At 39.3% G+C, this 25,838-nt stretch overlaps 2 protein-coding genes across 3 annotated transcripts in view; both read left to right on the top strand.

Annotated features, from left to right (window-relative positions):
- The first annotated feature begins 867 nt into the window (after positions 1-867).
- On the top strand, positions 868-12,755 carry sonb (SON DNA and RNA binding protein b). Of its 2 annotated transcripts, none has more exons than XM_087791419.1 (20): positions 868-973; positions 1,395-1,577; positions 1,725-1,920; positions 2,013-2,161; positions 2,623-2,729; positions 4,286-4,342; positions 4,437-4,665; positions 4,743-4,936; positions 6,477-6,629; positions 7,010-7,185; positions 7,396-7,530; positions 8,117-8,203; positions 8,374-8,589; positions 10,242-10,352; positions 10,413-10,529; positions 10,611-10,758; positions 10,821-10,889; positions 10,970-11,085; positions 12,121-12,222; positions 12,292-12,755. In XM_087791419.1, exons 1-20 carry the CDS (start codon positions 891-893, stop codon positions 12,367-12,369), a joined length of 2,706 nt encoding a protein of 901 aa, XP_087647545.1. In that variant the 5' UTR covers positions 868-890; the 3' UTR covers positions 12,370-12,755. The 2 variants fall into 2 exon arrangements, with proteins under 2 accessions (XP_087647545.1, XP_087647544.1); XM_087791418.1 differs by having other exon boundaries at positions 2,623-2,795; positions 12,292-12,754.
- An 11,078-nt stretch (positions 12,756-23,833) lies between these two features.
- Positions 23,834-25,838, top strand: part of chrm4a (cholinergic receptor, muscarinic 4a) — a 33,462-nt gene continuing 31,457 nt past the window's right edge. The window contains exon 1 of the mRNA XM_087791417.1: positions 23,834-24,167. Within this exon, the coding sequence (XP_087647543.1) occupies positions 24,113-24,167 (55 nt within the window). The 5' untranslated portion in view covers positions 23,834-24,112. The remainder of the gene's footprint in view (positions 24,168-25,838) is intronic.

Genomic DNA, 25,838 nt, shown 5'->3' with positions numbered 1-25,838 from the left:
ATAAAATAAAATGCAAGTATTTCCCTCTTATTCACTGTAATGGAATCTTATCGTTGGGCCTGTCTTAATGCTTTGTCCAATAATTTCATAGAATAACATCCCAAAATTCCCCTCGATTAAGGAGTTCCTAATATCCTGTAATCTTTTAAAATCCAATTCAAAGTTGATATTTATTGCAGCATAAGGATATAAATTGTTGTCTATTCTTCAATCAGACCTTTTTTTTTGGTTTCTTTTTTAATTTAAAAAAACTAAATCAAAACTTTTTCACTCGACAAAAGATGGAAGCCAATTTGAATGTGTCCTTCTGGAATTGTCCTGCCTTGGAGAAGAAGGCCAGAAGTCCCCATGGAAGAAGCGATAATTAAATAATAATTTTTAAAGTATAAAGTGTACAAACAAGCACCTCCTCAAATCAAATGGAACCCACCGACCTTGCTATACGGCAGAAGACTTTCCACTAGAGATCGGAAGATGAAGCTTCATGAAACTATCGTTTTTTTCTAGAGGTCAGTAGGTGGCGCCTTCTGTTTAAAATTATATAAAGTATGAGAATAGCTGTTCAGATAAAAAATATAGGGGCTTTCAATTTAGATAAGTCCTTTTTTTAGGGAAAGCTTGTCATATTTGGCATAACACACCTGTATTTATTTTCTTCAATTAATTCTTAATGGTATCATTGGGATAAGAATATTATTAAAACTGTTCCATTTTTGGACGGACCAGATCAGAAATAAAACTATTATTCCTGTGTGATATGGTGCATTACTGTTAGTGAACCACATATAAATACATGAGAAATTCCAAATAAACGTTCGAGCTGACGTCAGCTCGGAACCTTCGCTCCGTACACTGTTTCTACTCGAACACCAATAGACGCACAACCTAATATGGCAGCCAATTTAGAACAAATATTTCAAGATTTTATCTTGAATAAAATTAAAGAAATTGAGGATCAAAAGGATGTCAAATCGTAAGTCAATACATTTACGCGTTTTCACGTCACGCATTTCTGATCCACGTTACACAAAGAACGGCTTCAGATTCTCAGCAGCCGGTTTGTATTCAAACACGATGCGTTATTGCCGCATAGAAACACTTCACAGAAACAACTAGCTTGTTTTTGTTTGAATGCATTTTGAACTCTTATCAAAGTGTCGCTCCTCTGACCAATCTGTCGTTGTGTTGTTCGTCTACGTGGCTTGTTCTAGTAATAAATCCTCTTTCTGGCAATAAAGCAAACATTTAATTCAATATATTTACTGGGGTAGAACCAAAGTTATTATCAAATGTTCCCTACCTATAAGTGAAACGTAGGAAATAAATTGTTGAGTTACATGTTGGTTTAACGCTGTGATGACGTTTGTTTACAAAGTGTTTTGTGCCTCTTGTAGTGATGGAGAGAAGCTAAGAACGCAGAAAATGTTATCCGAAAGAGGCGAAAAGGAGAAGGAAAAGGGTGGAGGATCGCCAACAAAACACAAAAAGTTAAAAAAACACAAACACAAAAAGAAGAGTAGATATAAAGATGAATCAAGAGAGAGCAGCCAGTCGAGCAAAGACGTTGACTCAAAGAGGTAATTGTTCATCCTTTTGTTGTGATTGAAGTGACATATCATTGTCTTTTCCCATCTTTGAAAAAGGCTAACTACAGCTGACAAAGATGATAGTGCATTTCTGTATTCATCAGACCACATAAGACTTGCATCCCCTGTGTTTCAAAGCCCATGTAAAGACAGCAGCAGACACCGGAAGCACACATCTGAAAAGAAAAGAAAAAAAAAGAAGCGACGGAAAGATGGCAGAAAAAGACATTCATCGGATTCTGATCCTGAAATCTTGGTCAAGCACAAAAGAAGGAAACATAGTCGATCCCCGGCAAGACGACTAGAGGAACTTCCTGACATCATCCCAAAACAGGTGTGAACAATATCATTTGTTACTTTGTTCTACTATGTGCTTTTATTATTTTATTACAACTGTATTAATGATTTTTTTTATACTACTAACAGGACAGCTCGTTGCTGGGGAAAGCTGAAGATAGACACGGCAGTGCCATGCGCTGCTCTCGATCCCGGTCACATTCCGGCTCTCGCTCATATTCCACAAATGGGGAAGGAAGAACAGCCTCTCACTCAGTGTCCACGCATCACAGCCAGAGGTCTCAGTTTTCTTCATTTGATGGATCTTCATTGTATAATTTCATTCTAATCCTTTTATTTATTGTTTACTGTATTTATTAACTTATGACATCTGATGGATTCATAATCACACTGTTTAATTAAGCTTCATCAGCCAAGCTCTGAAGCTTGTGTTGAATTAAAACATTTGTTCAAGTGGATATTATTTAAATTGTATTATCTGTGAAAAAACATTTTTCTAGATTCAGGAATTGCAGTTTTTCGGTCTCTTGCCTTGGCTATTGCCGCACAACAGACTCAGTTACACATCTTGGAATAAGAATTGACTCCAAATATTTAATTTCAGATATGAACAGTAGACTCTAGAGAATATGTATTCACAGTAAAATCGTCAAACATTATATGCATTTGTTAACTAGAAACAATTTCCTATAACCTTTTCTTTTTATTCTTTTTTTGATTTTGTTGTGTCTTGATGTAGTCCTTCCAGGATAAAAGAAGCTTTTGTTCAGTCTGACCAAGCTCCTCCGAAGAAGTCAGAAGATGACAGCACAGCAGCTTTAAAGCAGAAGGAGTCTGGATCAGACGGTCAGAGTCATGCATCTGCTGGGACACACCAGCAAGACACTGACACAAATACAGTCACAAACGCAGGTGGGTGAAGATTTCTTATGATACTGTCTGTTTTAAGCGAATGGCAGTCGTCAGACTGGAGTTCAAATGAGGTACAATCCTAATGCTATTGTTGAAATGTAATTACAGGTTTAATGCTCAATGAAAAGTCAAACATTGTCTTTTTCTAACTGTGGTTTTAGTAGATGAAAATGTAAGATACCTCTTGCAAAATGTAATATTTTCCATATCGTATGAAAACAAAATGTTAAATCGGTTTATCTTTTCACCAAGACTGACCTTGTTATTTTCAATCAGAAATAATCAGAAAACATAGGATATTTTTCAGAATCCTAACCATGTGTACTGCCTGTAATGTCAAAACAAAACAAAAAAGCGAGTCAATCACAGATGCAGCCATATTCAACTTTTTAATGGGTTCTTGTTCATCAAACCGTAAAGCTTTAAATATCGATGAAAATATCTAGCAAAACATGAATGGGGATTTATCTGAATCTTGTATTGTGGTTATAAATACAATAGACTTAAGTACTTGATAGTTTAATTAGATATGAATTTGCTTGTTGACATTTTTATTTAGTGAAAAAATGACATGAATAAGCAAACTTAAGTTTAAAAACAATTTTCCATAATCACAAAAACAAATGATCACTCCTCGACTTTTATTTGTTTACTACTGAGCCAAAAGAGATTAATTCTGTGATTGTATTTATAGACAGGAGTGACGAGTTGAATGCTTCTTAAACTTATGTATCAGTCCAGATCAGCAGATCAGTCCAGCTCCTTCAAGCCTGTTTTGTCCAGAGCCATACGTGATCAGGGAGCAGGTGGCAGACAAACAAGTCTGCTGGTGATAATATGACTTCCCTGCTGTGCTGTTAATGACCTTTTAATTAGACCAGAGAGGAGGTGACTGAGAAGCAGTTTGATAACATGTGAACTTGATTACGCTCTGGATATCACAGACTTTTTCTCTGAAGCCCCTTTAGCTCCCAGACACAACAAGTGTCCATAGATGAAAAATGAAAATCTTGACATGTAAGATTGGAAGACAAACTGGAGGCGCAACAATCCTCACATCCACATCCATGTCGCAGCAACCTGTGATGATGGGTATGATGTTGTGATTTCTCTGTATTGCACGTGACACTCTTGGCTGTAGCCTGTGACTTCAAGACCAAAAGAAATTGATGTTGAAAAAAAGGTGTTTACGCCTCCTCCAATAGATGGTAAAATCAAAAACGGAAAAAGAGTTATCTTCAAGGTATCAAGTCGAGCAAATACAAATGGAAGCTAATCCTAAACCAAGATTTATATTTGAACCTTACCTTATTTTTTTAACCAGACAATAACTTAAATTTAAATATACCATTTTGACATCTTTGCTTGATCCTAATAGTGCCAAACATTGTGAAGCAGGAAATAATATCTATTTGTTAGACTCATTTCTCTGCACTGAATGTTATTAGAACTGCAAGACAACTCAGTTCACGCACTTTTGTCTCTTGTAGGTAACACGTCTTCTCAGCCGTCAGATGTCCTCAGCGTCAGGATAAGGGGAGACGAAGGTATGAGGTGATGTGAAGTGTCACTTGCTGTAAATGGGTCTCTTTCTGAACCCTGAGCAGGCTCTGTAGGCACATCAATCATTCTATTCTATAGTTCCAGGTCGTGCTGCAGGGAAGTTCACTCATCCGGATGAGAGGATCATGCCCAGCCTCCCTTTGATAAAACTTTCTGAAAGCAAAAAGTCACCCGAGAAGAAAAGAAGGAAATCACCGAGGTCTCCGCGCAAGGATGAAACGACGAGGAAAAGGCAGCGAAGGTCACGATCTCCAAAGAGATCGTCCAGATCGAGGAGCCGTTCCAGGAAAAGACGCTCAAAGTCCAGGTAGAACTGCTGTTACCACACTTAATATATTTAGAAGAATGTTTCTTTTAATGGCAGTGAAACTGTTGTTTGCTCAGGTCAAGGGGCAGGAGGTCGCGAGACTCCCGTTCGTCGTCCGGCTCAATGAGAGTACGCAGGGGAGCGTACAACCAGAGGGACCGCTGGAAACGAGAACTGAGTCACTCCCCGGTGCTGATCCTACGCAAAAAGAGGTCTCCTTTAAGAAAACACACCAGCTCGGCCAGCAGCCCTCACCGCATCAGTGATCTAGGTACACGCAACGTTTTGTATCCTTTCTCATCTACGATCCGTCTAGTTCAGCAGATATATCTGATGCATTTCTGAAACAAAGCAGAACCTTGAACACACCAGAGAATAATTATGTCACTGGCTCTTGTTTTGGCTCATTAAAAATGCTCATGTTAGGATGCGTTTCACATAGGAAGGACTAATTGCCAGCTGCAACATTTGCAATCCAAAGTGCAAGAGCAGCGATGGCCACAGATTAGCCTGAGGAAGCATGTGGTTGAACTCCCACTGCAGCTTGACTCAGCTCTATGCAGAGAAAGAGAAATAGCTGTCCACAGTTCAGACTATATTATATAAATGGAATAGTCAGTATTATATCATATAAATAGAAACAATTCAGTTAATATGTCCTCTGTTAATATGATGGTATATCCGTGTCATCAGATTATTCAATAAGACAAATGCAATTTCAATTTTTTTTTAATTCAATTATTAAGAAAACATATTAAACCTTTCAATATACAAATTATTTTCAACATTTAAAATGTTAAATTCAACCATTCAATATTCTAATGGAACAGGTATACTTCCATAAAAGGGAGTCTTAAACAAACAGCCAAAATTGTATCAGAGTTCTGTTTGTTTCTGCATGAGTCTCTTACACCTTACATGTCAATTGTCTTTCCCTGGATAACCATAGAAAGAGGCACAAAAGGGCAAGAGGTAATATTGGGCTGAGGGACAAAAACCAAAGTGTTATTTTACCTTCAATAAATGAGGAAAGTCGTCAACATCAGCAAGTTGTCTGCGAAATGTGTCGATCAAGCTACATCTCACAATCAAAACTTCAGTCAGGTAATAACTCACTTCTGTGTTTATCTCTCTTGTCTGACAGTTTCAAAAAGGGAATAATATACACGTGTATTGATTCTATATGTATGTTTCAGACATAGCTTTGTTAAAAAAAACTTTTTATTTAATGTTAAAACTACAAAAAACACGTGTTCTCCTTCTTAATGGCGGAGCCGATAAACATAAATGTAATTATAATTATTATTATTATTATTACTGAAAGGTTGCTGTGCAGCTCTTTCTATGTAGGAGGTTTGATACAAACCTTCCTGGTAGCTCTTCTTACAACTCAGAGCCCATGAAGTATCCGTAGGTCATGAAAAGGTTAGTGAGCCCAGACGTGGAGGAGCAAGAGTGGGCATTTTGGACAAACAATATCGGAGATAGAAAAACGGGGAAAAGGAGAAGAGGAAGATGATCAATCTGGTTCATGAATTTTAAAAATCACAGTCGGAAAAGGAACAGGCATGACTTGGATAAATAGATGTGTAAGTTGGTTTAAGGTGGAGAAGTTTGACTTGCTGTGAGATTGTGGTTAAAGTAGAATATGTGTTGTTTTATAAAGAATATACAGTACATCTTGGCTTCTTTGTTTTGTTTTTTACTATTTTTAGTTTATTTTTTGATCACATTTTTGCCACACATTCAAATAATAAAGGTTACAATTAGGCTCAGTGAAATATGTGTATATTTAATGTCTTTTCCCACAGATAAGGAGCAATTGCTGGAAATAGCGAAAGCCAACGCTGCCGTCATGTGTGCGAAGGCAGGAATGCCAATCCCGGCCAGCCTGCAGACCTCCGTGATGCCCATGTCGCTTCCCAGTATGACGATGAGTGCAGCGATGGCCAGTATGACTGCCGGTATGAATCAAACTCTTACTTTGATTGTGATAAAAGGAAAATGTGTCATGATTTAATTTAAGGTAAGGTAAGGTAAAACTTTATTGATCGGGAAATTGTTTTTTTCCAATAGCCAATACATACAGCAATTTTTTATAAAAAATAAAAAATAAATCAAAATAAGAGAAAGGATACAAAGACTAACATAGAACAGAACATCCAGATACTTTCACTCCACTCCTGCCTCCGAACTCAGAATTGTACAATTTAATAGCCCGAGGAATGAATGAGTCCTTGAGTCTATTTGTTTTGCACCTGGGAAGGAGCATTCGTGCACTCATTCTGCTTCTCTGCTCACTGATGACATTTTTTCACAAATTTGTGATCCGATTTCCACTCAGCCACCATGACGGCAGCTCTGACCAACATGGGCAGCCTATCGTCACTCCTCCCACTGCCGTCAATCACAAACAAACCCCCTGTTGGAGTCAGTCAAGCGAACACTGCAGCTCTGGACGAGGTGAAGAGGAAAGTAGCCAAGCAGTTCAACAGCATCAGCATCAAGGAATTCACTGAAGTGAGACCACAACTAGTATAAATAACTCATGTGACCATATAAATGAATTATGTTTTTCATATGTTTACTTCGATTTTTAATCATCATACATAAATCCAATTGTCTGGGGTTCTTATCACAAGTTTTGGAATGTACATGTTTTTACAGACAAAATGAGCAACAGTGAACAGCAAACATGCTTTAACTCTGAAATCTGTTGATCTCCGTCAGAAATGCCAGATGATCGTGGACAGTAAAGGAGAGCTGCCTGTCACGTTGCCTCATGTGTCCGATGAAGAAGACAACGGCAAACCATTCGGAGCGTCTGCACTCCGAGAGCAGAAGGCCATCAGCTTCAACATCAATGTAACATCCTCTCACTGTTTTATTGAATCCACCATTGCTGTGATCGTGGAATATATTTTTAAAACGATACGTTACTTTCAATTAATTACGGCCCCTGATTTAATAACTAAGGTAGATAGTGAATCCCTGATGTTACATTAAATTTACAGCAAAAAGAAAAGCATCAATGTTATGGATTAAAATATTAATGACATAAGGAGGAGCTAAGTTTAACCTCAGCAGCATGATCCTTTCTGGATGAACGTAATTATTAATTTAAACATTCTGGAAAAAAAATCTTTGTATCAATCTTATAGGGTCTAGATTTGTTTTTTTTACTATGCTTTACAGGGTTTTAAACCATGTCTGAAATAAGAAAATGTAAAGAAAAATCATCAATAATCTTAAAAATTTCTATCCACTCAGTTTTTTTGGTTATGTAGAGGATCATAAAGTTAAGCCAAACACCCTTCAACTGTTTCTCTCAGAGAAACACAGTTTAAACAAAATGAAAATGACAAAATAAATTTTAAAAAAAATCTCCCGAATAACAAAAATGTATGTCTGAGTTAATATTTTTCATAAAGTAATTTTTTTTTCTTTTCAGAACACGACAGTTCGTCCTTCAGGGCGAAGTGATGCCGGCATGGCCAAAGAGTTTCCAGTGTCTTCAGGATCTCAACATCGTAAAAAAGTCAGTAAAAATCTCTTCTATTTTTAATAAATTTATGTTGAACATTTTTGAGTCCACACTGAAACTAAAAAGTAAAATGACAAGTTAGAAAAAAGTATCTGGAACAAAATGAAATAATTGTATAACACCATCATGATTCAAACTTCATTAACGATCATAACTCTGTCCAGGAGGGGGATTCTCTGGGAGCTTATGGCGAATGGTTACCAGTTGAGAAAACCAAAGTTGAAACTCCTGCAGTATCATCGTCTAAAAAGTCAGCGGCCAGCTTCCCCACGGCGACGCACAGCTCCTCATCATCGACGGCGACGACAGCGACGGCATCAGTGGGCCAGTCCGTGTGTGTGACGGATAACGACAGTGTTTTTCCTGAACCGCCAACGCAGGTCAGACCCAATTATGCATGTGTGAAAATACCGTTTCAATCAGGATAAAATGCTTCACATAACATTATGAGCACCTGCTCGTCAGCTGTTTTCAGCAAGTCTTCTATGTCTTCCTATGAATGATGCATTAGAGGAGTAACGTAAAAGCTCAAGACTGAGTGGAGGGTGACTAAACCTTTCTTATGGGGTTTCCTTTTAGGGGTTTGCTACATCCAGCCAGCCTCTACCCGAACTCCTGTGCATGGGTTGTTACTACACATTCGATTTGCAATTTAATATGATTTAAAACACATTCATTCTCCCCATATTTGGGACATTTATGTTTCCACAGCAGTTCACAAAAAGGTTTTTTCATAAATACCATTAAGAAATGCTTATAAATGGACACAAAAACAATTATAGATCATGATAATACAATTATAAATGATAATGACAATATAATAATAATAAAACAAATATATGAAAATAAAATAAACACAATAACAAATAAAATAATGATGAATATATTAACAACAAAACATATGAATACTTGTGCAAACACTACAGACGTACAAAGGTGGGGTCAGGCTGTTATGAACACTAATTAAAACATTTTTAATTTATTTAATAGTCTGACGGCATCCTTTTCATCCTTTACTGCATTCATGAACTTCAGTGTTTTTTCTTCTTCTCTCCTCTTTGTCTTTTCCCTCTTTCTCTACCATTCTTCTTCAAAAATGCCCACTGTCTGTCCTCTCAACATCTCCAACCCAAACGTCTTCCCATGATTCCCTGATATAGTCTCTAGTTGATGAAGCCTCATGAAGCTGTAACATTATTTTTCCACTAGATGGCACTCCCTGCCCTTGAATGGTTTTCTTTAAACAGCAATTTGATTGAAACCTGGCATCATTTTTAACCTAAGGACGCCACCTAGTGTCCTCTATAAAGATGACACTGTTTCATGAAGCTTTATGAATCTGTCAGAACTACCATGTATCCTGTGGAAATATACTTTGACGAACTGGTTTCATTACCACTACCATTGTTTTGTCAAAGACCCTCCACTTGTAGTCGGTAGTAGCTGCTGGATCCAGGTCGTGTGAATGTGGAGACAAAGCTGCTGCCTCTGATTGTTGAGGAGCCAAAAATGAACTCTCCGAATCCCACGTTTTACTATGCAAAAAAAATCAGATTTCCGCCTCTCACTCCACTTCCTTTGTGGAAATAAAACGGGCGATGGACTGCTGCCATTCCGTTTGCTTTCTTTGTTTGAAAACCTGTTTCACTCTGACACTCTAGTGCAGCCGTCTGCTCTCTGTGAACTCTGATCAAAACATTTCATGGTGAAGGGGCTCAAACTGGCATGTCGGATCCTAACCTGATCTGGCTTTTTATCTGCTCACGACACATTCAGAGCATAAAAGAGGACAAATCATGGAGTTTGGTGACATCCATGGTTATTATGGTGTGTTGTTGGCCTGCAGAGGAATGTTTGATTGACCTGTAATGTAATGTCATTTTTGAGTGTTTCTCCTGCACACCTTTAATCTCTAACTATGCATGTTCACCTGACGTGTGTCACGTCGGTGAAGGAAAAGTTCTAAAATATGTTATTATCAGGTACGCACAGGATAATGACTCAAACTAAAGCGGCTTTGCTCCACATGTAGCCCGTAGACATCTCTCAAGCCGTGACTGAGAGGATCAAAGCCCAGCGACGATTGGCTGAGAACCCGTACGACACCAGCGCAATCTGTATGCTGAGTCGTGCTCAGGAGCAGGTACGTCTCAGCGAGTTAACGTTTGTGATGAACTAGATCAGGGATGGATACCCGTTTCAGGTGGACGCGTGGGCGCAGTCCAACACGGTTCCTGGTCTTTTTACCGGGTCCACCGGAGCTCAGGTCCTCTCCTCGGAAGAGCTGTCGAACAGCGGCCCTCAAGCGTGGCTGAAGAAGGCAAGTGAAGACGAGACAAGGCAGGACGAAGATGAGTTCGGATCATGCAAACATCGCTGAGTAATCAATCTTTCTGTCCAGGACCAGTTCCTGAGGGCCGCCCCAGTGGCCGGGGGCGTCGGTGAATTCATGATGAGAAAGATGGGCTGGAGAACCGGGGAAGGCCTCGGGAGGAACCGCGAGGGAACCATCGAGCCAATCATCATTGACTTTAAAGTGGATCGGAAAGGTGCGAGAGACCTTGAGTTTTGTTCAGACCTTATTAATCAGACGTGCTGATGTGTGTTCCAGGTCTCGTTGCTGAAGGAGAGAAAGCCCAGAAACAAACCGGGGGGCTGGTGGTCACTAAGGATCTTATGGGTAAATATTTTCTATAATAAAGTCAGCTGAAATACAGACATTCTTCTGATTAAGAATCACCTGTTTTTTTTCTTACGTAGGAAAACATCCCGTGTCAGCTCTCATCGAGATGTGCAGCAAGAGACGGATCATGCAGCCAGACTTTGTCATGGTTCATCACAGTGGTCCGGACCACCGCAAAAACTTCATGTTCAAGGTGAGCGCGTAGATCGAGGTGATGAAATGAATAAAACAGGGTTTTTAGAGAGGACTGCAACATGATCAGGTCCAGGGAAAGAAGGTCCAATGGGGTCAGAAGACCTATATTCAAATTAAAACATGTCTAGTTTGTATATCATATAAAGGTGGTTCCTTGTTTATTGCAAAGAATCACTAAACTAAATTCAATAACTAAACTTAATGTTCATTTTACAAATCCGTGTTAATGCCTTCCATGCACTCTTTATAAACCTTACTCAAACTGTCATTTTCCACATTCTCACACACAATCAAAAACCTACATAATTAAAAAAATATATATTATTAATGGACAAGGTTCAAATGGGAAACATTATTGAACAACATTAATTAAAACCTGCCAACCACCATTGCATACGAGGTGCCATCACTCTCAACATCCCTCCAAGTGACAGTGACCTGAAGAGCTCCCATAGTGCTTGGCCGCCCAGCCAACCAATCACAGCTGACGATCATTTCGACAAAGATTCACAATTAATTATTAAATACAGTATTGAAGCGACCAATCAGCCGTCACTTAATGGTGTAGAAAGGCATCATGGGAGTTCACTGTTTTGCTGGCACCATCAGTAAGATGGGTGAGGTAATTAGTCCCTCTCACTCAGTTCATGGGTTAAATTGAAGTTTATATACTGTTTAAATTAAGTCATGGAGCCGTTTCTGACTGCAGCCTGCTGTAATACATGTATATTGTAGTAGTATTTGGTACATTGAGCAAAAACAAAACTGCGAGACCTCGTACGATGAACACTAATATGGTTAGAGAATAATGTGTTGCATACTAAGTAATGAATATTTCCCCCAGAAGACCCCGCAGAAAATGGGGCCATTTGGTTTTCAAATGTCTTCTTCTCATTTATAACATCGTTTCGTTTTTTGATTGTCATTTCTATTGATGTCAATTCTATTTTTATAACCAGGTCAGGGTAGAATATTTCAGCTTGTAAGAATACAAATATCTCAAGAGGAGAATAACTTGACGTTCTCTCTCCAGGTCACGGTGAATGGCGTCGACTACCAGCCCCAGACGGCGAGTCCCAACAAGAAGCATGCGAAGGCCATGGCTGCCACAGTGGCCCTGCAGGCTCTTGGAGAGGTTTGTGGTTTTACTCTTCATGTCATGTGACTAATGAAGATCATGACCTTTGGTTCTCTGCGTTTGAAGGTTCCCGCCGACGGACCAGGACTCTACACCGGCCCAGTGTTCACGGCCGCCTCCACCGGGCCGCTCTTCTCCACGTGACCTCGTCCATGTTTGTTTGATTAGTAAAATGTTGATTCAACTCTAACGTGCACAAGTTTCTTTGTATCAAAGCCACTTTGGCACATTTTTACTCCCAAAAAAATCACTGTATTATTTGGGGAATAGTATTTTTCAATAGTGTCTTCGCTACTACACAATGTTCCTGATGTTCCTGAACTCACCTCCTCGTCTGACTGTATTCTCAACGAATGTTTTTAATCTCAAAGCAGCTGCTTGTCGCTGTTGAACAGGCATTTTTATTTGTGTGTATATAACTGCCTTTTTCTGAGTTACAGCCTTGGATTACATATTTATGAGAGGATTTCCTCAAAGACATGTCGACAAAAAAAATAAAGATTATAAAAATGTCACGACTAAAAGAGATTATGAGTTGTTCTTGTTCATCTTTCCCAGTCACGTGTGTTGACTTCATAATGTGACGGTTCATCTGCCTCGTATCCTTTTCCCTTGTTTTTCTTGAAGAGGCCTGAGGTAGAATTGTGCTGTCGAGTGACGGCAAAGCCTCTTGTTATAACCTGATAACTGATCTACTCTTTGAACACTCTTCCTCATGGCCAGATGTTTCACACGCTCCATCTCCGAGGAACTGCAGCTCTGGCTAGTTAGCGCTCTTGAAGTTTCAGCTAGCTTGTCATTTATGTCACGCTCCGAGGCTTCAAGTTCGGTTTTGCAATTCTGTTCAAACATCCTCTTGTTGTGCTCTCGCTTCCCTTTCGTCTCCTCGTGTTCGCAAAGTCGTTTCTCTCAATTTTGCTCTTGTTACTTACTGCGAATGTTTCTTGTTCCTTTGTCAACTTACTTTTGTAAATCCCTTCACTCTTTTGAAGTCATTCTTAAATGGAAGTGGATCTTATTTACCCCCTCCACTCCACTCTGATGGAGCGCTCTAGGTTTGCCTGAGGCCAGCTGCTACATCAACTGACCTCATCAGAAATAAAGTTCATACTTTGAATCTATTGTTGAAATGTATTTTTTTCAAGCATTGAAGTTGTGAATTCAATCATTTCTTCATTGAAAGGTTTACTTGTTTTAACTAAATACTTGAATTCAATAACTTGAATCTAAAGGTTTTATTGAATTGCATTAAAATATTTGAGTTTTTGAAATTCGTAGCATTTTCAAATTCAATATAAAAAATGGTGGCATACTGTAACTTGACCAAACTTTCAGCCAATCATACGATGACGCAGACGATCATGTGACTGAACCAGCAGTAGAGCTTGATGTTGGAAGATGATGGAGACGAGAGCTGAATTCTCTAAATAAACAAATATTTTTTTCTAATTCAGCATGACTACAAGTAGTCAATTATTATTTCTTTTTCATTTAATCATTCTTTTGCATATGTTATCAAGTGGAATAAGAGGCCGGTGGTGAAGTCATTTCAGTCGTGTTATTTATAGAACAATGGATGACTCATGTTTTTTCTTTTGTCTTTGGATAAGAAAGATGGGGAGGCTGTATTATTGTAGCAAAAAACATACATCCATATCCTTTAGTTTATTTGAGATCTCAACCGAGGGACAGTGTTAACCTGAAGAAGCTTCATGAAGCAGTGTCATTATTTCAGAGCCCACTAGATGGCAGTCTCTGCTCTATTGTCAATTTCTTTTGTATTGAAACCTCACATAATTTATTAAACAAGGGCATTATTTTTTATATTCCAGAGGATTCTCTGAGACAAGACGCTCCAAAAGAAGCGGGATAACAATGTACCATGAATCAGCCTGATCATCTCCAGCTGTGCCCACCTGTCAATCAAGCAAACAAAAACAATCACAACCAGAAATAACAAAATTACAATTCAAAGGACACTCACAACTCAATAGGCAGTACAAACATTACAAACAAACTTGAATAAACCTCTCCATGCTGTGTTTTCACATTGCCATCATCGTCTCATAATCAACACAAACACACACACACACACACACACAGACACACACTCATCACATCAGAAATCAGCTGACAAAACAGCCTAAGAGACAGCAAGCACTGAATTGTTAGTGTGTCATTTTGGGAACCAATTGAGATCTCAGTGTAGCACATGAGTAATGTGTGCACTCACACACACACACATACACACACACACCCATACACTTTACTGTAGTGGGTTGTGTAAGAAGATAATGGCAGTGCAGGAATCAGCCCACTTAAGCCCGTAATGACACATTCTGTGTGCGTGTTTTGTGCGTTTATGTGTCAGAGGTGAGGAGAGTGCAGCAGAAAATATCTCATGTGAGCCTGACAGACCACGACTCTGTTCCAGAACACACTTCATTTATCATCCGCTAGATGCTCAGAGACTTCTTCAAATAAAACAGACAATTTTTATTTCATGAACTTAAACTACAGAGAATATCTCCCACAGTTGACCTCATGACTTTCCTGCTTCTTCTGATGCACAAAGTGTGTTTGTTTAACAACATCACGCGCCATCTTTCACCTTTCCGCCTTCCATTTGTCCAGAATGAAGGGAAGGAACTCATAGCAGACAGTGAAATTAAAAAAAACAAAACATTAAGGATTCAGACTGTGGAAGTGTCTGCGGTTGCTTGGCAACGGTTTGGTCGTTTCCGTGGAACAGGATTAGACACATCTAAGGAGGGTTGGTAATTGGCGTCGTCTCTGTATCACTGTAGCAGGCCAGACCAGTGGGGGGGGGATCATGCTGCAGGAAAAAATAACAAATGACAGAAAGAGACATTTCTCATGTGTGTGTGTGTGTGTGTGTGTGTGTAGGTTGGGCGGGGGCAGAGGGTTGAAAGCGTTAAATCAAAAGAATCTGACGACTGTGATCCCAGTCGGATTCTTGCACTGTGGACACATACAGGGACCGAACACACCGGCGGCCAAACAGACCACAATTCGGCTCGACAGGTACAGCTCAGCAGATTGCGAGGCGGACAAAATATTGTCGACATGAAATGTTGTAAAACAAGAGTTGGTACGGCTACGATACAAAACTGAGACAGGATTAATAAGAATAAATCTGCTTTGGAGGCTGATGCTGATGTTGGATATGTGGACAGAATCCTGACTTGGAAAACTGACGATGTGGCCTCAGCTGTGACGCTGGCAGAGGATCATCCACCCAGGAAAGAAGGATCACTGCCACTCAACAGGTTACTACACCAGACTGTGGCGGTTCTAGGCCAAACATTTGAGCCTACATCAGTCGAATTGTACATTGTTCACTTCATCACATGTTCCATTTGGTAACAGGCCCACAGCTGAGAGTCCATTTAGGACCGTTTCCTTGCAACCTTAAACGCACTCAGAGAATTAGTTTGACAGACAAACGTAAGACAGTTAATCCCCATAACTAAATTATACAGTTTTTTTCAATATAAATTTAGAAAATAATATTTTTCCAATTATAAATGTCAATATGTAGTATCTTCTGGTTTGAATCTCATAAAAATGTCCTTCTTCAGAAAGTTTAACTCCTTTTCCTCTCTTGATACTGTCATGTCCCCTTTTTGTCTCACTTCCTGAGCTGTGTCTCTACTTAAACTTAATATTTTTAGTACATAAGTGCGACTCAATTCTTGGAGATGTGTACTGTGCCATACACACTAAATTGGCGTACTAAAACGCCCACAAAACGGAGTATGGATCGATGGACACTTTCTACCCTAAACAGCCGCCATCTTAGTGACGTTGACGTTGTAAACGGAAGTTACGATATATATAGATATATCTATATATATCTATATATATCTATATATAGATATATATATCTATATATATCTATATATATCTATATATATGCATATACTTACAGGTGCATTTTCAGCCAGCAGTGGGAAGATAACACGTCTTCGATGCTGATTCGAGCGTTAATATCTCGCGAATATTTAATTTCTCATATTTCTTGAACACCTGCAAAACGTGGTGCCAGCAGGTGTCGACGATATTGTTTCTACAGCTACGTAACTTCCGTTTACAACGTCAACATCTCTAAGATGGCTGCTGTTTAGGGTAGAAAGTGTCCCTCGATTTTGATGGCGTTTTAGTACGCCAATTTAGTGTGTATGGCGCAATAAATTTCGAATACTAAGAATTGAGACGCAATTGTGGACTAAAAATACTAAGTTAAAGTACACAAGTATGCGATTTAAGACACAACTCTGATCTGATCTGATTGTCCTGATTCGTGTCACCTGTGTCTTCGTCTCCGATCCCTGTTCCCTTGATTGTTGTACTTTTGTCTGTCATACTCTGTTGTGATGCCAAACTTCTATGGTATGTGTTTTGCTCTAGTATAGTATACGTTCAGTTTAGTTGGACATTGTTTTTGGTCCTTGTTTTATGAGGACCTTTGTGCCTGCGTTAATAAATTAGTTTTTTTTTTTATCATTCCTGTTTCCTGACTCTAGTTCTGACAGAAATATTTGGAAGAACTAACTGTACTAAAAAACAATAAACTTCCAATTGGAGAAGTCAAATAAATGTGAATTAAATGAGTAATCTTTGTTTTGCTGCTTCAAAGGTGTGAAGGAGCCACATGTGGCTCTTAAACCTCAGCTGTCCAAGAGGTCAAGGCAGCAGTATTAAGTATTTGTTTATCAGCAGAATACATGAGTCTCAGAAGTCTGTGTCCAAAAAACCTAATAAAACATGTAAACTCTTGAGCAGGGATTTAATATATCAAGTCAAACGAATTTACAATTGACAATGTTTGACAAGGTTTTCATCATCACTCCTCAAATTTATTTTGGCCATGAACATGTATTCCATTTTTTCTCTTCCTTTCCTTTCCTGGTTGTGCTGCTTCTAGATGTGTGTGTTGATTCAACAGTTGCTTCAACAAATTAGATTTTGAGTTACCACTACAAATACCTTCTGCAGTTGTTTCACTGAATTAAGCAAGCAAGTAAGTAAACCTTACTTGTAAAGCGCCTTTCTAGACCAGGGTCACAAGACGCTTGAACAATCAAAAGCAATACACAGTTAAAAATGCATACAAATTTAAAAACTCTTAAAGGCCAAGACATAAGACAAACACAGGAGTCCCAGAAGACTAGTAAAAAAGCCTGCACAAATAAGAATGTCTTAAGATGTTTCTTGAAGGAGTCAGTAGATCCATCAAACACAGAGAGAGAGGAAGATCGTTCAAAAGCTTAGGAGCAACAGCCTGGAAGGATTTCTCTCCTCTGGTCCGGAAGCGTGTTCAGGAACCATCAGTAGATTCTGATCCACAGACCTCAGAGCCCGAGCTGGGGTGTAAGGCTGGATCAGATCTCTGATGTAAGGAGGAGTCTGACCATGAATAGATCTGAAAGTAAGAACCAGAATTTTAAAATTGAACGTGAAAGAAACTGGCAGCCAGTGAAGAGTTTTAAGGATCGGAGAAATGTGAGTTCTTCTACTAGAGCGGGTCAGAATTCTCACTGCAGAGTTTTGTATTAAATGCATGCGAGACAGCTCCTTCTTGTTTAGACACCAAATCAAACTGTAATAGTCTAAATGAGAAGACACAAACACATGGATCATAAGATCCAGATCGAGAAAGAATTAACACCCATTGTTTGGAAGTCACTCCCCCGACACTGCATTGCTTTTTTAGAAAGGTCATAAGCCGTCCAGCAGGGGGAAGCGTGGGCACCCTATAAATGGCTCTACTATCGCATTTTTATTTGACGCACAAGCATCGCACAAATTGGTAGAACCGGAGTTACTTCTGTATGTTTTACTTCTTGTGTGTTCATCCTCTCAACGAGACTTCACTATTGAGCAAAATCAAGCAAAGGCTAACGTTTCAGACTCTCACAAAAACAGTGTTTCCAGGCTCCAAGGCTGCTAACACTGAGGTTATGTGCAGCCAATGCTGAACAAAACCAAAAAAGTGGAGATGTTACTTTGCAGAGAAAGCAACAGTGGACAGTGAAATTATATCGTGCTGGCAGGAGCAGATCCACTAGAGGACACTGAAGTGAATCCACCACTGACTTATTACTGATGTGGACAGCTCCCGCAGTTGAGGGCAGACGAGCCGTCGGGTGACATTTAGCTCGGCCAGAGACGAGAGCCTTGTCCGTCTGGCCAGGTCCAACGCTGTGTGGAGTGCTGGGTTCCTGACTCTGCCAGTTAAAATCATTCAGACCCTGAAGATAAATATGCTTCACCCCCAATTCTCTTCCCAGACAGACGATATTGTCGCACATGAAAGAGGGAAAGTTCAACTCACCGTCTCAATAATCAAACATACTTTATGGAAATAACACCTTGACCTCAGTCTAAGGTACCGAGCGTTCTGCAGGAGAAGTAATTGGCTGTTTACGAAAAACAATGCCACCAGGACTTTGTTTAGAATGTGCCGCTCAAGAAGTAAAGTATAGTCTTTATATAATAATATAGTCGATAGTTAGTGAGGAAACAAAACAGTGTTTCATCCAGACACGTTGAACTGTTTACAATATCGGAAAGATCGTGAAGTTCCTGCTGCAACTAATTTGCATTTCCCCCCATAACTATTCCGTTTATAAAACACTGTCAGGAAATGTAGCAGAATAAAGGAGGCTCATTTAAATTCTATATCACCCCAAAATGATTCACTAGACTACAGTACAGACACTTAAAAAACTGTAAGTACAATTTCAAGATATTTAAAGGGCAACTAATGTTAAACTCAAACTCTCCTGACTTACTTAAATCAAATGTGAAAGTCTTCCTCTCCAAGATGCAGTAACTCCCTCATCATGACCATGTTTGGAAGTTAATAATTTTTAAAGTTCTACCTCGTCCAGAATCTCAGCAATCGAGAGGTTACGAGAGCGCAGTTCATTATGACGTAATAATGCCTTCACTCCTACTCCGGCCAGTTGTAAATTACACCCGCTTTGTTTATACAACGAGTCCCTTGGAGACTTCCGGGATTAATGACACACGGTGACAAACCTCAATGCTTGACCAATCACAGTAGAGTTGGCGTGGTTATGGTAAACAATATCCAGAATAACAATCTGCCAAATAGTGTTGTTAATGAATTCTTCAAAAACATACATATCATTGTTCATAGGTTTATAATGTTCTCTGTTATAACTGGTCACACAATAAAGACACGAGTCCAGTCACGAGGTCAGGAATTCCAATGAGAGTCTAACTCTCACATACTTTATGTGACTCAGCTCAAAGCTTTCCATTCAAATTCTGTTAGGCTCTGAAAAATGAGGATGTTTTATTCAACCAAGCTGCTGATAGTGCAGGTTCGGATGTAAAGCGCTCCGAACACACTTCTTTTTCCCCCCCATTACATTTAGTCTCCCTTCACACCTAATTGGATTAATTACCATGTTGGCTTTGAAGTAACGGTAACGGAACACAAGAGTCTGCTCCAGGCGTGTTGAAATTATTTTGTTTAAGCTTTCTGCGGAGCAAGGCTGTGAGGTAAAGGGTGAGGTAACTGGCGAAAAAGGAGGATTAAATGAGACTTGAATGGCCAAATCACTATACTTCTTTTTTTTCTACAGCACTTAGGTCAGAAAGGACCTGTAAACGTTCATTCATTCGTCCGTCTGGAAATGTTCAAGGTTGCTCACGGGACAATGAAGATATTATATTGTGTTGCTGGTTACCATCTGGAGCAATCAATATTTTGAAGGGTTTGTACTTGTACTTCTTTCGGCCCACCTGGGAAAAATGGCATGTACAACTTACCCCTCAGTGAAGGTTTTCGGGGGGAGTGCAACTTCTTCAGGGCAAAGGAAAGGAGGGACAAGGGGACAAATGTCTTTGCGCTTGATGGAGTCTACTGACTCCTTTAAGAAACATCTTGAGACGTTTTTATTTGTTCAGGCTTTTCCTTGATTTTCTGGAACTCCTGTTGTGTTATCAGTTTTATCTTGATCTTTAAAGTATATACTTTATTAAATATTGTTTTGATTGTTTAAGCGCTTTGTGACCCTGGTCTGGAAAAGCGCTATACAAATAAAAATGACTTACTTACTTGCTTACAAAAGACCACCATGAAAATTCAAACATGTACAATTTAAATTAAATTTAAAACACATATATAAATACGTAGTAAGTACAGTAATTTTCAGAATTTCATCTAAGTAAAGGGCAACTAATGTGAAAACCCAACTCTCCTGACTCACTCACATGTTTCAAATGTTGAAGTCTTCCTCTCCAAGATACAGTAAGTCCCTCATCATGGCCATGTTTTGAAGATCTTACTTTATAAAGTCCCCCCCCCCCGTCTGAATTCTTGGCGAATGAAAGGTTACAAGAGTTAAGTCCATTATGATGTAATAATGGCTTCGCCGCTCCTCCAGCCAGCTGTAATCATGCCAAGCTTTGTTTATACAACAAGTCCTTCAGGGGTGGAGACTTCTGGGATTAATGACACACAGTGACAAAGCTCAATGCTTGACCAATCACAGCAGAGTTGGCGTGGTTATGGTAAGTCCTTCAGAGGTGGAGACTACTGGGACTGATGACATTAAGTGAAAAACCTCAACATTTTTGAGATTTAATCTCTAGAAAAACAAAAAGTGTTCAGTGGGCGGGGCTTAAAATAATTTTCTAATGTAAATATTTAAATGAAAAGAGAGTTTTCTACAAACACTCACATACTGATGAGTACAATAGAGGTTCAAGATCTATTTAAGAAACACTTAAATCAACACTTGTTGCTCTTTAAATATAATCAAAAGATAAAACCACTTTCATGTTTCTTTGGATCATCAACCTTAGAGCTCTGCAGATAGAGTTTTTAAGTGAACATCTTTGAAAGTGTATTTGAAGACTTTTTCTTTGTTCTGCCTGTTTAGTTTAGAGCTAAACTATGCTCGTGTGTCAGCGTGTCCGAGGGGCTTTGGCAGGCAAGTTCCGGTGCGGTGAGAGAGTGCGTACCTATGTGCCTCCAGTCGGCTTTGAGTTCTATTAATAGACGGCGGTGATGATGCTTCTACCAACTGGATATTGTTGCTGCCTGATTTCTGCTCTCAAGACCACTCGGATAAATCATGAAATGTTCTGTTGTTGTGTCCTCTTAAGTCGCCACCCTCAAGAGAACCTCATCAGGACCACGTGAAATAAAAAACGGGTTTCTACAATATATTTAAAGGGCAACTCATGTCTTGATTTAAGTGTATTTTTACTTGATCTTGAACCTCTATTGTACTCATCAGTATGTGTTTGTTTGTGCAAAACTCTCTTGACATTGAAACGTTTACATTGGAAAATGTGCTTAAGCCCTGCTAACGGAAAATTCTCTCTTTTTCTGGACATGAGATCTTGTTTACCATAACCACAACCACTCTGCTGTGATTGGTCAAACATTGATGTTTGTCAATGTGTGTCATCAATCCCGAAAGTCTCCACCTCCAATGTATCGTTGTATAAACAAAGTGGGACGTAATTTCAGAGACTATTAGACTATTATTACATCATAATGGACTCCGCCCGCGTAACCTCTCATTTGCTGAGACTTTAGACAGGAGAAAACTTACTGCATCTTGGAGAGAAAGACTTTAACATTTGAAACATGTGAGTAAATCCATAAAAGTTTACATTTTGAATCGTCTGAAACACATAAAAATTAAATTGTGGTACTTACACAGATAGAAAGAAATACATTGAAATCGAAAAGCGCTCTGATCAGCACATGAAACATCATTGGACTTTCAACCAACTAACTAACTAACTAATCTATTTACTGAATCTATATTTATTTAACCACAAATGCATTAAATTGAGACCGGCCCTGTCCAAACATGTCCAAAGTCCCTCCACAAATGTCCCCACCCACATCATCTATGTGTCTTATATTGATTTGCAACATTTAATTGTAATAGTAATCCAACATAGACTCAACATTTAATGCTGAACGCTGACCTAAATGAACCAAACTGAATAATAATTAAACATTGAAACGATGTAGGTTGAGTAGTATCTGTGTCGTATTGCTGACAAGTTCGAAAAAAATGTAAAAAAAGATTAAATAAACCTATTGTTTCTTATTATTATCATATCTCAAATGTCTTGTTTTTATATTTGTATTGTAACGTTTCCTTCTTTTTACATTTAATTCCTCAGGAGTTCCAGCGAAACATGGTCTAATTGTTGAATGACAACCCCTTAAGAATTAGCTTGTAAAAGAAAAAGATTATTATCGAAATAAATGAAAAATGTTATCACCTGTTGAATGTTCAGGACTGTAGAAAAAAAAGATTGGCTTTTGGGACGTCAATCCAACGGATCCTGCTCTCTTATATGTTACAGCAGAAAGATAAAGCTTCAAAGTCAACAACAGAAAAACACACAACAGTCAGTCATGTGACCTCACAGCCCACACAACAACTTTACTTCTCCACAGGTGAGTCGAGGTCTACAGATTTTCCTGCATGAACGTGGCCGGACGGTCCCTGCTGGAGAGAGAGAGAGAAAGAAAAACAACAACAATGCAGAAAGTAGGACATACATCCCCTCACTCCGGCCATAACACTCTGATTTTTAAAGTAACCCTTGAGCAAGACGACAAACACTCTCCAGTGCAGCTTGAATTTCACTGCTGCCCAGACTCGTCTCTCGACGATTGTAACATCTGCCTTTCTTTTCCTTGACTGATGTTGTGTTTAGTTTGCTGTTTTGTTGTGCGTCTGTTATTGTCTTTCATGTCAGGGGCGGCGAGGAACTACTGGAAGCTCTGGCAAAGATCCGCGCTGAGATTTCCTCAAACTTTTTTTTTTTTCTTTTTCTCTCCGATGACTCCTTTATTTATGGCGACAAATTAATTATGCTTGTGAGATAAATCTGACTCCCTCACTCCCTCACCGCTCTCTCCCATTCTATTCCCGATATCATGTCTGCCTCTCTCTCCATCACTCTCTCTCTCTCTCTTCCCTCTTTCTCTTGACTCTTCCCCTCTGTTGACTCCCATGGCCCCTGCCTCGCAGTCCATCCCTCGATTCCCATCCTCTCTTTTTCTATCTGTTCCCTCTCTCCATGTACAATCCCTCAAGTCACCCATCCCCCAACTCTCTTCAATTTTCTGTCTCATTCAGTCACTAAGTTTCTCTACATGTCTTCCCGATTCTCTCCCCTGAATTTCTCGCCTCTTTCTGCCTGGCATCCCCTCCCCCCTTTATCTTCTCCCTCATGGCTTTCCATCTCACCCATCGCTCCATTTTTCTCCTCCCCTTCTGATCCCTCTTTCATTCGTTCACCCTCACCCTTATATTTGATTTCTCCCTTATTTGTGACCCCCTCGTTTTTGTGTTCCTTCCATCAATGTTGTCACTCCATATTACCCCCCCAAACCTATTTCTTCCCCCTCTCTTTTTCTCAGCCTCCTCATCTCTCAGACCCCCTTTTTTTTTGACTCCCTCTCACCCTTCCTTTGGCAACGCTCTGCTCTCTCCCTCTGCCTGTCGTGTGCCTTTTCTCTCTTTCTCTCTTTCTCTCTATCTCTCTCTCCTCCATCTCTCCCCTTCCATGTCCTCTCTCAGTTGCGCAGAGAGTGGAACTCTGGCATTCTGACAGAAGGACCAACAACAGGGAGGGCAACAATCTGCATATTGTTCATATCTTTTTTTTTCTTCTTCTTCTCGTGCATCACACAAACCGTCATGATGGACAATTAAAGTAAAAAAAAAAAATCCAAACAAGTCAATATTTTTTAAAAGAAGGACTACGGACGAGGAAGGAAAAAAAAAACTTGTGGAAGGGAAGAAGGAAAGCAGGAGATATTAAAGGAAGACAGAAAAAATGCAACATGAGTAACGACAGTACTGGAACTGCTGGACTTCAGCCCCTCTGGAACTTCACCGGTGAGTGTGAATCACTTCTCTAACCTTTTTACCAACCACTTCAAACACACTTATATCAGAACATCAGTACCTTTAATTGATGGATCATTTCACTTCATCTTTATCACTTATATTATAAAATGTTATTGTGTTTAACACGTGTTAATAATTGCAAAAAGAAAAGGATAAAAGAGCACATGGAAAATTAAATGTATGGAAGCAGCAGAATTTAATATTTTATGAATATTTTTCAAAATGTCAATGATCTCATGTTTAATTATAAGTGTTAAATTAAAACTCATTAGGATTCCAGAGTCGATTTTAAACACATTTGTGAGCAAAGTAAGTTCAATTAAAATGATTCACGGCAAGAATAGATGATCTTCCATCAGCCTTTAAAACCTGTCCTCAAAAAAAAAACTCACCTGCAACCTTTCTCCAGCTTTCATCTCATCCTGTTTACATCTGTCCTCCTACAGGCAGCTTTCCCATCATGTGTGTGTGGGCAGATGCACGTGTGTCAGAGACGTTGACATGAAGTCGGAATGGAAGGTCTAAGTGTTAAGACTCTGACAGGTGCGAGGCTGTGTTTATTCTCACACCTCTTCCCAACACAGACGATGAATTGCTTTGGAGATATTTGGATTAAACAGTTGCGTGTATTCATTGAGATGTAAAACTGACAACAATTTTATACATTCAACAGTAATTAAAAATGTTATTTTTAATTAAAAAAAGGTCTTTGAAAATGAAATTGAACCTCCTGCTGACTGCAATTGTTTTTGGGGTATTGAACCCTCCTCCTTGATTGGCATTTGACTTAACCTTTTTTGCTCAAGTTTCCTGATTAAACATGTCGATAGGATGTATATTATTGTATTGAATTATTCATGGATAAAAAATGTCTCCATTCCCTTATATTGATATGACGTGTTCATCAGCGAAATGAATTTCCCTCGTGTCTCATCTCCAGAGCTATGAATCAGACATAAGCCATTTCCCACTTCTCCAGATCAATCACAGGTGTAGCTCCAAGCTGACAGTGACTCGTAAGAAGTGGGTTTGTTTATTTACTCTGTGGGAAGTTTGGATCTGTGCCCACTTTGTTCAACATCCTGAACGGTCCCAGGTACTATTGCAGAACAAACATATCGAACCAAACACTCTCCGTTTATTGTGGCACTGCAGCACAAGTGTAAGCAAAGTAGGCAGAGAGTTGCCGCTGAGCAACGGCTCCAGGCGCTTGGAACGTTTTAGAAAAAAATACACACTGTAAAACAATGTAGCCTTGTTTTGTAAGTGTGTGTCCACTCACTGCCTCTGTGTTGCACAAATAATAATAATAATATGTAACAGGTGTTCAATGTGTTGACAACTTTAAGCTTTCTACGAGTTGGTTGACTTGGTATTGTAAGTAATCATTTGGTGGAAAAACTACAAGGCCACTTGTTGAAACATTATATTTGTACCATGAAAAATGAAAAATGCTGGCCACATCAACCTTGCAGTAGAAAATATATAGTTTCAAGACTTTGATTTCCATCTGTACATCATGGACTGGTTCTCATCTGGGCTGTGAGCTGAGCCCCCCTGTGTTGACCCTGCTGACATATGATTGCTGGTCTAAACATGATTGCTGTAAAAAATGTGAGGTTTGCCGACGACACAGCAGTGGTGGGAGGCATCAGTTAC

The sequence above is a fragment of the Callionymus lyra genome, chromosome 5 (genome assembly GCF_982586985.1).
Source record: "Callionymus lyra chromosome 5, fCalLyr1.hap1.1, whole genome shotgun sequence".
NCBI lineage: Eukaryota > Metazoa > Chordata > Actinopteri > Syngnathiformes > Callionymidae > Callionymus > Callionymus lyra.
This window is presented reverse-complemented; position numbering and strand designations above follow the sequence as displayed.

What these genes read in the sequence shown, in the direction of transcription:
- sonb (XM_087791418.1), top strand. Translation starts at nt 891, where the DNA reads ATGGCAGCCAATTTAGAACAAATATTTCAAGATTTTATCTTGAATAAA. An exon ending in TCACCGCATCAGTGATCTAG is followed by an intron (nt 4,937 to 6,476) that starts GTACACGCAACG and finishes CTTTTCCCACAG; the next exon opens with ATAAGGAGCAATTGCTGGAA. An exon ending in TTCCTGAACCGCCAACGCAG is followed by an intron (nt 8,590 to 10,241) that starts GTCAGACCCAAT and finishes CTCCACATGTAG; the next exon opens with CCCGTAGACATCTCTCAAGC.